The following is a 13597-nucleotide window of genomic DNA, read 5'->3' as shown; positions in this document are numbered from 1 at the left end:
TTTTCTAGATGTAGGCATTTAAAGTTCAAGTTAATTAATTATTTGTTGAGAGGAAGTCTTGCCCTGTCGCCCAGGCTGGAGTACAGTGGCGCGATCTTGGCTCATTGCAACCTCTGCCTCCCCGGTTCAAGAGAGTCTCCTGTCTCAGCCTCCCAAGTAGCTGGGATTACAGGCGTGTGCAACCATTCCCGGCTAATTTTTTTAATTTTAGTAGAGGTGGGGCTTCACCATGTTGGCCAGGCTGGTCTCGAACTCCTGACCTCAGATGATCCACTCACCTTGGCCTCCCAAAGTGCTGGAATTACAGGTGTGAGCCACTGCACCAGGACAAGTTTATTTATTTTTTAAAGAAACTCCTTGAGTAATTTCCCATAATGAATGTTATGCATAAATTACTTTTTCCCAAGGCAATGTTAAATTGGAAAGTTCTGGACATTTATGAAAATGTGTTATGTTTCTGTAAATGTAATGTATTTGTTACTTTCTTTCTGCATCTTCACATAATAATGTTAGGTGAAATGGGGAGGTATAATATTTTATTATTTGTCTTTGCTTGCCTAGGTGAAGTTTAGATACAGGAAATACTTTATATGGTGATTAACTTGGAGACTGTGTGTCCCAACTGGTCGATATGCAAATAATATTTGTTATAAATGCTAGTATCGTGGTTTGGTTTTGATGACATGCCGAAGATGTGAGAGCATGTGTATCTGATGAAAAGGAAATAGAATGGAAAAATAACCTTTTCTATTAAAAGCATTAAGGAAAATAATGATCTTTGTTGAATTAAAGGGGCCAATGAAGAAGATACATGGGCAAATTGCTTTGATTTGGTTTAAATCAAGATATTTTATTTAATGCTCTGTGAATGACAGTCATCTCTGTTTTGCTCTAATGAAAATGTCTTCTTATGATTCCATGATGTTTTCAGCTCATGCTATCTTCTAGATAATATTATCGGTTATAAATATGCAGTTAGTGAAAGTTCTATATTGCAATGAAGTCAGCTTGAAAATCTCAGTTACAGATATCACAAGGTTTTACAGTAGTCTATATGAATTGTTGAATTATATGTGTGTGTATGTATGCATGCATACCTTACAGTGGCCTATATGAATGGTTGGATTACATATATGCATGTATGTATACATGCGTATGTGTTTGTTGATATATGTCTGTGTATTAGTTTGGGTATGAGATGTTTAAAAATGTGATTAGCCCTAAACTTCAAATGTCAGTTTAGAAAAGGGTAGTTAACAGACTGGCCCACAGCTTTGATAAGTATCAAGGGAAGCCAGGTTCCAGAAAAGGTCATGTCAGAGTTAGTATTTTGCAAATGATTTAAGTAATACTTTAAACAAACAATTGCAATTCCTAAATCTAGACAATATCATCAAAGACAAAAACTAAACCTAAGAAATAAAATACGACTGCCAGTTTTGTTCGTATACTTGACATTGTAAAAACCTAGCATATGGATCTTTAGGTCTATTTTTTTCTATTTTTGTTTAGTTGGTGAAGTCTCCTTTGACGAATGTACAATGGCATGCATATTTGTAGATTAAATTTTATTAGGGGAAGGGATTTGAGGATAATTATTCTCATCTAAGAGAGGAGAAGGAAGCTACGAGATGTAACAAATCAAGGTTATGTTTATCCCCCTCTCCCAATGCCAGTCAATATGCCATTTCTCTTAATGCTTAATTTCATAAAAGTAATATTTGAGAGCAAAACAGAAATTCAACTCACTCAAATTCATGGAAATGAATTTTCGGTGTAAATAATTATTAGTGTGGAGATTCCTCTCTTAGGTTTAGGTTTTATTACTTATACTGAATGCCCATTAGCCTTAGACTGTCATTCTTTGATGCACCTACTAAGTGTGAGTACTTAAGGACTACTGAGGATAGGCAGTAGAATATTGCGTAAGAATGCAGCCTAGATCTATTTGCTTTAGTCTTAAATATGTTGGATTACATATCCTGCTTTGTAGCCATAACAGATTACAGTATTCCAGGGAATAACCTCATAAGTGGCATTGCCTAAACCACCTCAAATATTCAAATAAATCCAGAAAAAAATGGAAAACCCAAGACAAACTGCTTTCCAAGGTCTTAAACTCAGTCATTTCTTATTTTCTTTTAAATTGCCATAAAGATTTTCCTTGGTAAATTTTTTTCTGGGTTTATATGCCTCATGTAAAAAGTAGTGCCCAATTTATAACTTTCTTGTTACTTGTGCCATCAAGATTCCATCAGAACAACCCTATGTCATCCCACATTTTGTTGGCTCTCATTAACAAAGCATTTTATTTTTAAATTATGTGTAGATTGCTTTTGAAACATTACTACATCCAAGAGACTTTGAAGTTCACATTCTGCATCCTATACATCAAAAGTTTTTATTTAGAGGAGACTTTAAAACTTGATACAAAATCCACATTGAAAAAGCTTTTAATATAATGATATGATCTTGAGAGACTGAAGATTGTATTAGACATCTTAAACCCTGAAAGTAACTGTATTGTATTGTTTTATTTTTCCTGGTTATAACTTTTTGTACATACACATATACTGATTGATCTGTAGCATGATATACTTCGGTTTGTCTTTAAATTTGATGTGATGTTGGAGTATACCTAACATTTAGTTCTATTCACATTTGATGTACTGATATGGAACTTTGGTGAGGGTATGTAGAATACTATTTTCTATTACCAGGGTTCTAAGATTCTCTGACTCTGATAGTTGCAAATGATAAGCACTGACATAAACTTCACAAATATGTTAAAGTCACTAAATTAAACATTGTTTACTAGCACCCAGAGCTTGCTCCATTTGCCTTCAGATAGTTTCAACTCCTTATTATGGGATTTAAATTGTTATGTTGATTGAAGTAGCTGAACTAATAAAATATTATAAAAATGTTTCAGTGGTGGATTGATACCAAACTATGTTATTTTTGCTCTTGTGAGTTGAGGATGAGACATCACTTTGCCTAATATCACAATACCAGAATAGGTGATAAAAATCAATAAAAATTCTGAATGTTTGTAAACTATTTTCCTAGTAACCTCAGTGAGGACAAACTACTGTTGAGGGCTGGAGAGGAAGATGAAGAAAAAGGAAAAGATGGGTTAAGAAAAAAAGCAGGATATGTCAGAACTGAAAACAAAATGAATGAAAAAAGAATTCGTTTCAAAGTCATTTCCTAATTATCCCAATTTTGCAAAAAAAATAAAAATAAATAAATAAAACAAAACCCAAAAACTTTACAAATACTAATGTCCATAGTTCTTAAGTTTATAAAATATGGCTTCTATATTTTTGAAATAGCTCCTTCTTTCTTTCTTTTTGAGACTGAGTTTCGCTCTGTTGACCAGGCTGTAGTACAGCCTGATTTCAGCTCCCTGCAACTTCTGCCTCCTGGCTTCAAGCGATTCTCCTGCCTCAGCCTCCTGAGTAGCTGGGACTACAAGTGCCCATCACCATGCCTGGACGATTTTTTGTATTTTTAGTAGAGACAAGGTTTCACCGTGTTAGCCAGGATGGTTTCGATCTCCCTTGTGATCAGCCCGCCTCAGCCTCCAAAGTCCTGGGATTACAGGCGTTAGCCACAGTGCCCGGCCCCTTGTCTCTTTATCACTTTTATAGCATCCACCTGTTCAAATTTTTTGACATTCCGAGGAGTGGCATTAGCTTCCTCAGTTGAGTGTCTTGTAGATAGGTTTCTTTTGCGACAACCTACATAAACTAGCTTTGGATTTAAGTAAAAGATAAACATTTAGTCATATAAATTTTCTTTTGCTCTGTCTGCACATACACAATGGCAAGGCTGGAGAAGAGGAGTTTCTCCTGAACATTCCAGGAAACTAGAAAACAGAAAACAACAACAAAAAAATTCAAATGCAAGCCAAACTTTTCAAATGCTACTCTTGGAAACATTTACTTTGATAAATTTAAGGCTCTTTTTTCTTCTGTTGGAAAATTAAATTCCAGTGAATAAGATCCTTATGTTCCATCTTTGAGCGTGTGTCCACTCATTATCCTAAAATCCATCTCATCAATTTCGCTGTCCAAATTCTTTTCTTTCCATTTATACAAGTATCAAACTTCCAACATGTAACATAATGTAAAAATTCATGCCTTTACAAAATTATTATCATTCTATTCCTTAAGAGACATGATTGCTATGTTTAGCTCCTAGTCTGACATCCCTTGTCAATTTCCATTCTTGTATGAATTAGTTGAGAATCCCATTTTAATAGTTTGTGATCTATACACTGATGGTAAGCTATCATCATCCCTACTATAATTAATAATAAATAAATAAATATGTAAACAGATACACATTTCAATATGAAGGAGAAAACAGAAACAATTTAATTAAATATCAAAGTTGTATTAAAACATTTATCAAGGAAGTAAATTTGCACCAACCTATTGTCCTTATTTGTGAAACTGGCCATGAGGTTACATTTCTTATGACATATTTCTTACTTCTCTTTGTATCTGGTGTTCTCTTGGCTTTGATCTCAGTTGCTCAGATTCTAGTATCTAGTGAGTTTGTTCTAATCTGCATCCTGGATGGTTTTAATTTTGTGGGGTACATGTAGTATAGTAGACACTCTAGGTTGCCTACATAGGGAGGCACTGTCTTCTTTCTTCCTGACAATTCTCACATCAGAAAAGTTTCTATCACCACTGGTAGATCTTTAGTTTACTCTTATAGTGCTTTAATTCCCATTTAGTAGCAACTAGTTCAGGACTGGAAACATATTTTATTAAAATATACTTAAATCAGTTGAAGTAAATAGTCTGCTGGAGAGTTTGGGAAATACATGCATTTATTTTTCCTTATTTAAAAAAGAGGCAGAATTAATGAAAGAGTACGGCTCCTCAATTTCTTTTGGACCATGTGAAAATAGAGAATAGGCTGGGGCAGGATGGCAAATACTTATTTCTTTTGTTATAAAGTAAAAACAAAGTGATTTTGTTCTATCTTCAGCAGAAAGGAGAAAATTTTTCAAATAAATATATGAATAATATATTATGCACCAAATGTTTTTTGTTCTGTTAAGAATCATATGTGTTTTAATAACTCCCACTACACTCATCATTTGATAAAATTATGATAAACTAAACTGACTCTCAAAAGCCCTATCCTTTCTCTGGCTAAACTGTATGATAAATATGAAGAAAGCATCACATTTCTTTTTCGTCTTTGCTGGTGACACTAATTCTCTGCCATTCCTCTTGTGATCTGCATAATTTTCATATAACATTTTAGCAAGGGGCTCCATGAAATTCCATTTGCCCCTCATTACTTTATTAGTCCTTACTCTATGTCATGGATCAACTGTGCATGTTTACCAATTTCTTCATCCTTATACCACAATTACATACACATGTAGGAAGTGGAAAGTACACTATGGATTTTTAGGTTCCATGATACCTGTTAGGACATGAAGACACATCAAAACCCCATTCATTTCCTGTCTTACTGTCTGGAGTCTTTCATTCTGATGAGCAGCCTGGGTAACATTCCGTGTTCTTAAGATTTGGTGATAGTTCTAAAACAGGATCCAAATATCTCTAAAGGTCCACAAAATGTTTGGGTGTACACTTTTCTTTAGTGTTTAGTCAGCCATAAATCAGCCGCCAAAATATTCAGAAAAGGCTTGTTGGAAGGATTTCAGTTCATATCTTTGGTATTGGAATGAGAGCCTTACTCGGGGGTAGCTAGACTTCTCCATTTTGGTGACTGTCAGAATTGGAAGATAAACAGGTTGTGAATGATGGTGGCTTAAGTTAGGCCTCTGTTGCGTAGATTGGCTCTCTCTCTGTGTCTCTCTGTGTATGGGGTACCCACTTATTTCATTCCCCATGATTAACCACCTATAGGTGGAGATCACTGTACCACATCCCTCTTTTTGACTGATAAGCCAAAGAAGCTATTGCCATGTAAATGAAATTTTCCTTGGCTCTCTCAATCAAATGACACAGTTTGAAGTCTGTCACTCCATCATTACTACTAATATCAGGGAGATTGCTTTAACTTTACCATTTCCCCATGAACATTCTTAGGGAGAAACATCACAGTTGATTTGAAAGTTACTGGTTGTTTTCTTGGTCACTGGTAAATGAAAAATTTAATAACATCTCAGGGGGCACCTACCCAGGATATATTAAATAATTATAAAAGTAGGCCTTCTTAATTGATTAAAGGTTTAACAGAAATACCATTAGGAGTTTATTGGCATGATGCTGGAGATATGCTTTAAAATATTATAAAATAAAATAGTTTACTTACTATTTAAAAATATTATGGCAAATTCTGTATTATTGAGTTAACTAGAGGAGGGTGGGGATATACAGTATTTTTGCAATATTTGTCTATTAGGCTGTTCCAGGACAGAGAGCCATCTGTAGGAATTTGATTTAGTTAATGTTAAAAAAATGAGAAGGTTGGATTCGTCATGAGATTTGCATGACCAAGGGCAGAAAGTCTAAGTCAACAGCATTTATGTTTAACAGAACCTTAATTAAATTCGAGACATAGAATAGATGGCTCAAAGTCTGCTTTAAAATAGACCATTGAAAGAAAAGAAAGCTGGGCATAATTTTAAAGGTGTTTTGGCAAAGTGAGCTAGCAATTGCAGAGAGATTGTAAGGGGAGATAAAGAGGGCACAAAACCACAGCAGATGTGAGAGCCACTGGCAAAAATATAGCAGTGACAAGTTCCATGGTGAGGTTATTGAGAGACATTTAAAAGTGTGAGGTCTAGCAACTAGTTTTAAGTAACTTTCTTTGCCTCTTTCTGTTACCCTTAGGCCTTAGGAAAAGACCACTTTGCAAGTTAGGTGCATGCTAGTGTTGCTGCGGGAGGCTAACAGGTTGTAAAAGGTCAAGGAATCTCCAGGGAATCATCTTGACTTTGGTGTTCAGGGTGGTAAATTCACAAACTGGTTGGACAGTAGTTTTAGTAGTTTCAGTTGTAACAGCAAAATGAGCACGGGACCAGAGTCTGCCTGAGAGTCACAGACAGGAGCCAGCTGACAAACGAGGTAAGAAGCAATGAGGATGGGCTTGAGAATAGACGTTGAGAAGTTTAGGGGAAAAAAAATAACCCTAAAGTACAGACTCATACACTGTTAAAAAAAAAACTACGTGTCTCTAATGGGGAATGTTATGTGTCCCTTGCTATACATTTTGCTATTATTTCTCTTAAAAATTTATCATAGTCATCAGAGCATTTTTCTATCTGTAGGAAAGATTTTTTTTCCTAGCTCCCTTTGCAGCTCTATGTTGCCTTGTAATAAATTTGTCCAGGTAAAAATATTCTTGAATTTGAGAGTAAAATATAAGGCCAATACACAGCCAGCCTTTTGGAGAGAGATTGGGCATTTTCCAGAACACTTGATTTTGAAAGCTGAGCAAGGAAGGGCCTCTAAAAATATAGAGTAAACTCAGACAATATTCTCCTTCTCACAGTTGGAGCAGAGTATCTCTTCCATTCACATGAAAGATATTAACCTATTTCCAAATACCCTTGACTGATCAAAAAAATGTACTATGGTGCTATAGGGTAGTGCTATATAAGTGGATCACAAGATAAACATGAGTTTCGAGAAACATTAAATTTAGAAATAATCTAAAACTTATAGAGAATTTCTGGCAGAAAATAAAAATCTTTTAAAATAAACCATTTGAGAGTAAATTGCCAACATAATACTCCATCTTCCCCAGACACTTTCGTGTGTAATTCCTACCAACAAAGACATTCTCCTGCATAATCATATTTCTGTACTTAGAATCAGGATTGCTATACTATCTTCTAAACCTCTGAATTGACCAATTGTCCCAAAGGCATCATTGATAGTAAAAGGAAAGATAATATTTAAAGTTTAGAGTCACATTTTGCATCCAGTTGTATGTGTAAGTCTTCTTAAATATAGAACATTTCCTCAGTATTTCTTTGATATTCCTTGATTTTTTTTGTCTTGATATTCTTGATGATCTCAGGCCAGTTATTGGGTAGAATGCCCCTCAATTTGTGTTTTTCTGATTTTCTTAATGACTAAATTCAGGAATGTATCTTTGGCAGGACTATCAAGCAAGTGGAGTGAGTCATGTTTACATTATGTTCTCTCAGTGGCACACAATGTTAATCTGTCCCAAATCTGGTGATGTTTACTTGATCATTTGATTAAAATAATATCTGCTATCTTTCTCCTCTGTAAATTTACTTTCTTTTTTTGTAATTAGTATTTTTATTAAATATTGGGAGTCCATATAAATATTATATTTCTCTAAGTTTTGAACAATTTATTTATTTATATCAGCATGAACTCGTGGTTTTCTATTTAATGTTTCTGTTTTTGAGATGGAGTCTCACTCTGTCATCCAGGCTGGAGTGTAGTGGTGCAATCTCAGCTCACTGCAACCTCCATTCCTTGGTTCAAGCAATTTCGCTGCCTCAGCCTCCCAAATAGCTGGGATTACAGGCACACACCACCACACCCAGCTAATTTTTTTGTATTTTTAGTAGATATGGGGTTTCACCATGTTGGCCAGACTGGCCTTGAACTCCTGACCTCAGGCAATCTGCCCTCCTCGGCCTCCCACAGTGTTGGGATTACAGGTGTGAGCCTTAGCAGCTGGCCTATTTAATGTGTTATAATACATTATTGACATTATTTATTTTGATGCTCAAATTATCCCCAATTTAGCCAGTGGGAGTTTCTTTGAGCTAGCTTCTATGTTTGTTTTTTACTTATCTCTAACATTGTTTTAAAACTTTATACTTTTTGACACAAAACAACATATCATATTTTTCTGTTCTTTGCCCATCTGATATGAAATTAGCCATTTCTTCAAGGATCCCTAGTTCCTTTTAGTGGAGAAATCAAGATATGGGTGATGTGTATTGAATGTTATTGCTGTTTAGCTGCTGGTGAGTCTCTTAGTTGACAGACATACATATGTATATATGTATATGTATACATCCACATCTATTCATACATGCATGCATACGTGTATGCATACATACCATCATTTGCATCTACATTTCTGTATTAAAAGTTATTGTGTCAGTTTGCTGAGAATGATGGTTTCCAGATTCATCTGTGTCCCTGCAAAGGACATGAACTCATCCTTTTTTATGGCTGCACAGTATTCCTTGGTGTATATGTGCCACGTTTTCTTTATCCAGTCTATCATTGATGGACATTTGGGTATATACCCAAAGGATTATAAAGCATTCTATTATAAAGACACATGCACCTGTATGTTTATTGCGTCACTGTTCACAATAGAAAAGACTTGGAATCCATCTTCATGACAGTTATCATGCTTGTATTTCTCACCACATTAACCATGTAGAACATCAAGAACACCAGGAATAAGAAGACCTGTATCTTTGAGAGTGTTCTGAATCCCACCAGAATAAATTCAGACACTTTTGAGTTGTTCCTATTCTTCACAGGTGAGACATAGATTAAACTGGAGGGATGGTAAAAATGAAGGAAATAAATGATGTTTTAATAAAAATAACTGGTAAACCCACATAAATATTCATCGTATTGTTTCCCATATTTTAAAAAATAACAGTGAACAAAAAGAATAGATTGCTATTTTTAAAAAGTCTTCCCAGTGAAGAGTTCAATCTGATTGGTAAGCCTTTTTAGATATACTTCTTTGCAAATAAAAATGCAGATTTCCTTCAAAGTATACTTTGAGGAAATGGAGATTTGGGGAAAATATTGGAAACAAGAGGAGTTTTGTTTTGATTGTTGATTTTATTACCAGCTTACTGCCACTGAAAGTTACCTCCCTTAGTGGAAGATATTTCTCATAGACATTATGGTTTACTTCAGATTTTTATTTATAATGGAAATAAATTAATAGTCTTATTTTATTTTTAATAATTATTTAGTTTATTTACTATAGAAAAATAATATATAATATTGTATGTCTTATGTTAGAAAGAAATCTTAAGATCTTGATAAAATCTTCATCATTTTACATATCAACTTCATATTATTATGTCTTTCATTATTTTTGCCTCTATGGCCACATAAATTTTTAGTTGTGACATAAATTCTTGTCTGCTAAAAGCAATACTGGTTTTGCATATACTTTCTAACCACAATGAAATCAGACTTTTATTTGCTTTCCTTCTTCTCAACCTTTTTTCCATCTTTCCTTAACTCTTTTCCTCCCTTTGGAATTTGAACATAGAAATTAAAGTGGAATAACCTTATACTTACTGAACAAAATAATAAAAAAAAAACAGTTGAATAAATGCTTGATTCTTCTTTTCTCATACTTTATACAAAGAGATACTCACTATTTTTAAAATCCGAATAGACTATAACCCTTACTTTTAGGAACTCATAACTTGTCTCTACTGTAAATACCATGCTGATATTAGTCAGAAAATTAATACAGAGAATAAGTTAACAGTCAATGAAAGGACTGAAAAAATGCGGTACATATACACCATGGAATACTATGCAGCCACATAAAGCATGAGGCCACATCCTTTACAGCAACATGGATGGAGCCTCTGAAACAAGACACACAGACTTTGTATTCAGCGCAACTCCTGCATGTCTTTCATATAAAGCTCCTCCTTTTAAGCCCCTCTCTTCAGCCTAAAGTTAGAGCTATGAGCTGGATGTTTATCCATTGTTATCTTTGGAAATAAAGTTACTTTCCTTTCACTGTTCTTTGTCCTTGTCATTGGCTTTGCAAGTGGTGAGCAGCGGAGCCTTCACTTGGTTACAAAATGATCATATGACTGCTTGCCCTTACTAGTTTTTGTGTTACTTTAATATCTCCTTTATCTGTAACTTTGTTATGAAATGATCATATGACTGCTTACTCTTAATAATTTCTGTGTTACTTCAATATCTCCTTTTTTTTCTTTAGTCAGGTTTATCATTGATGGGCATTTAGGTTGATTAGATGTCTTTGCTATTGTGAATAGCACTGCAGTAAACATACATGTGTGTGTGTCTTTGTGGTTAAATAATTTATTTTTGGGGGGTATATGCCCAATAATAGGGTTGCTGAGTCAAATGATACTTCTAAGTTCTTTGGGAAATTGCCACGCTGTTTTCCAGATAAAAAATCTGTCTTTGCTCATTAATATTGGCATACCTTGAAGCCCACATCAATATTATAAACCACTGTAGCAGGTTTCCTGACTTCAGTCTAATCCCCCTTTAATCCATCTTCCATGTAGCCCAAGAAGGGTTTCCCTGATGACCAACCACCTTCTTTCAGGAACTCCACTTTGTGATCTCTATAAGTACTTTTGGCAAAATGTCTGGATTTTGGTTTTATGCCCAAGGATTTGTCAACTACCCATGACTGTGTGTAGGAGGGATGGGCAACCCAAAAGACGAAAACCAGGCAAAATTTTGCTAAAGCACTATAACAAAATTCAAAATATTTTTCTACAGTATGCCACAAGAATCAATAGATATAAATTATGGGAAATAAAATGTTGAAGACCAGTGAGAGGGTTTATCAATAAAAATACTTCCCTAATATTCAGGATATCTCCAATATCCAAGATTTTCAGAATTACTGATATCTTGGGGGATAAAAAGCAAAATATGGAAAGAGTACATCACATGAAACAATCTACTAAGAGTATTTTTATGACATTTAGGAGGGTAACTTTTATTAATGACCACAGGTGTATTAAATAAATCGCCACAGTACCATTGGTGAAAGAGAAATAATAATCAAAGAATAGTATTTTTCTTCTCTAGAATTTTTTTTAGAGCTTCTTGGACATCTTTGTTTCTCAGAGAGTAAATCAAAGGATTCAACATGGGAGTGACCAGGGAGTAACATAAGGATGCCACTTTACTCAGCTCAGGAAATCTGTTAGGAGTGAGATACATAAAAAGGACAGCACCATACAGCACACTCACAACTCCCAGGTGAGAGCTACAAGTGGAAAAGGCCTTCTTACGCCCCTCAGTACAGCGTATCTTTAGAACTGTGGACACAATATACATGTAAGATACAATAATGACTATGATAGTAGGCAAGATAATAATACATGATAAGGAAAAAGATATAATTCTATGGATAAAAACATCAGAACAAGAGAGTCTCTGAAGTGGGCGAGTATCACAGTAAAAGTGGTCAACAGCCCGAGAAGCACAAAAAGACAGAGTAAATGTCATGCTGGTCTGAATAACTGAGCTAATGCAGCCACAAAAATAGGAACCGGCCACCAGCTGAGTACAGAGACGCGTTGACATTTGAACAGAGTAGAGGAGAGGGTTGCAGATGGCAACAAAGCGGTCATAAGCCATGGCCGCCAGGAGAAATCCCTCAGTCACAATGAAAAGGGCAAAGAGAAAGAGCTGGGCCACACAGCCTGCAAAGGAGATAGACTTGCTTTCAGACCAGAAGTTGATCATAGCCTTGGGCGCAATAACAGATGAATAGAAAAGATCAATGAAGGAGAGATTGCCCAGGAAAAAATACATTGGTGTGTTCAGCCGAGGATCAGTCACAATAATGGCCATCATCCCAACATTCCCTATAAGGATCACGGCATAAACAAACAGAAATAGCAGGAAGAAGAGAATGTGGAGCTCTGGGCGGACCCTGAAGCCTGCAAGAATGAAGTCAGTCATTTCTGAGCGATTGCTTGTTCCCCTGTCACCCATGGTAGAAACCTGCTGAAAGGCACAAGGCAAAATATACAAATAAACTCTTGGTTTGGATCCTAGCATTACAAATAATTTCTCATAGTATTAGGATTTACAAAGCTATTTTACAATCATTATTAATTTTAGCCTTATAAATATACTGGGACTTAAATTAAAGCCAACCAATTGCTGCTGAAAGCAAAGATTAGTTGTATTTCTTAATTCTTTAAGTGGCAGAGTTAGGTTTCTTCCCTCTGCATCTAATACAATGCTTTTCTACCCAAATGCCTTTCACATTTACAAGGATCACTTCTCTATATATTTCCCACTCATGATTTACACAATAACGTCACCATCATGAAGCAGTGGCTGGAAAAGAGCACAACTAATCTAATAAATGACTTTGGGAAGCACATTAGGTAGTTTGGGTTTGGAGATACTTGGGTATTAGTAGTAGTAGATATTAGTAGTCAAGTTTAGGAAAACGGGGGCTTAATTTGGAGTACCAACAGATATGAAGAAAGTGACTGAGTTAAAAAAAAAAAAAAACCTACTTGAGAAGTGCAATTGCCTTTTGTAGGTCATGGAAACTGAATTCTGATGGAAGTTATATACCAAGCACAAAATTATTGGTACTCATATTCAAGAATTTCTCTCCCAGACGAGCCATCAAAGCCCTTTCATAAAGAAAACTTCCTTTCATTTCTTGATCCCAAGACTTGAAGATTTTTTTTTTTAACTTTTATTTAAGTTCAGGGATGTAAGTGCAGGTTTGTCATATAGGTAAATTTGTGTCTTGGGGTTTTGCTGTACAGATCGTTTAATCACCCAGGTATTAAGCCTAGTACCCATTAGTTATTTTTCCTGATCCTTTCCCTCCTCCCACCCTCCACCCCCCAAAAGGATCCAGTGTG

General features: G+C 35.3%; 1 protein-coding gene across 1 annotated transcript; it reads right to left on the bottom strand.

The window, feature by feature from the left end:
• Positions 1-11743: 11743 nt before the first annotated feature.
• LOC116556883 (olfactory receptor 9K2) lies at positions 11744-12843 on the bottom strand. The gene has a single exon (XM_032286222.1). The coding sequence runs from the start codon at positions 12765-12767 to the stop codon at positions 11760-11762; it is 1008 nt and encodes a 335-aa protein (XP_032142113.1). The 5' UTR covers positions 12768-12843; the 3' UTR covers positions 11744-11759.
• Positions 12844-13597: the final 754 nt, after the last annotated feature.

This window comes from Sapajus apella, unplaced genomic scaffold (assembly GCF_009761245.1).
Source record: "Sapajus apella isolate SASKATOON/1434 unplaced genomic scaffold, GSC_monkey_1.0 scaffold2, whole genome shotgun sequence".
Lineage (NCBI taxonomy): Eukaryota > Metazoa > Chordata > Mammalia > Primates > Cebidae > Sapajus > Sapajus apella.
This window is presented reverse-complemented; position numbering and strand designations above follow the sequence as displayed.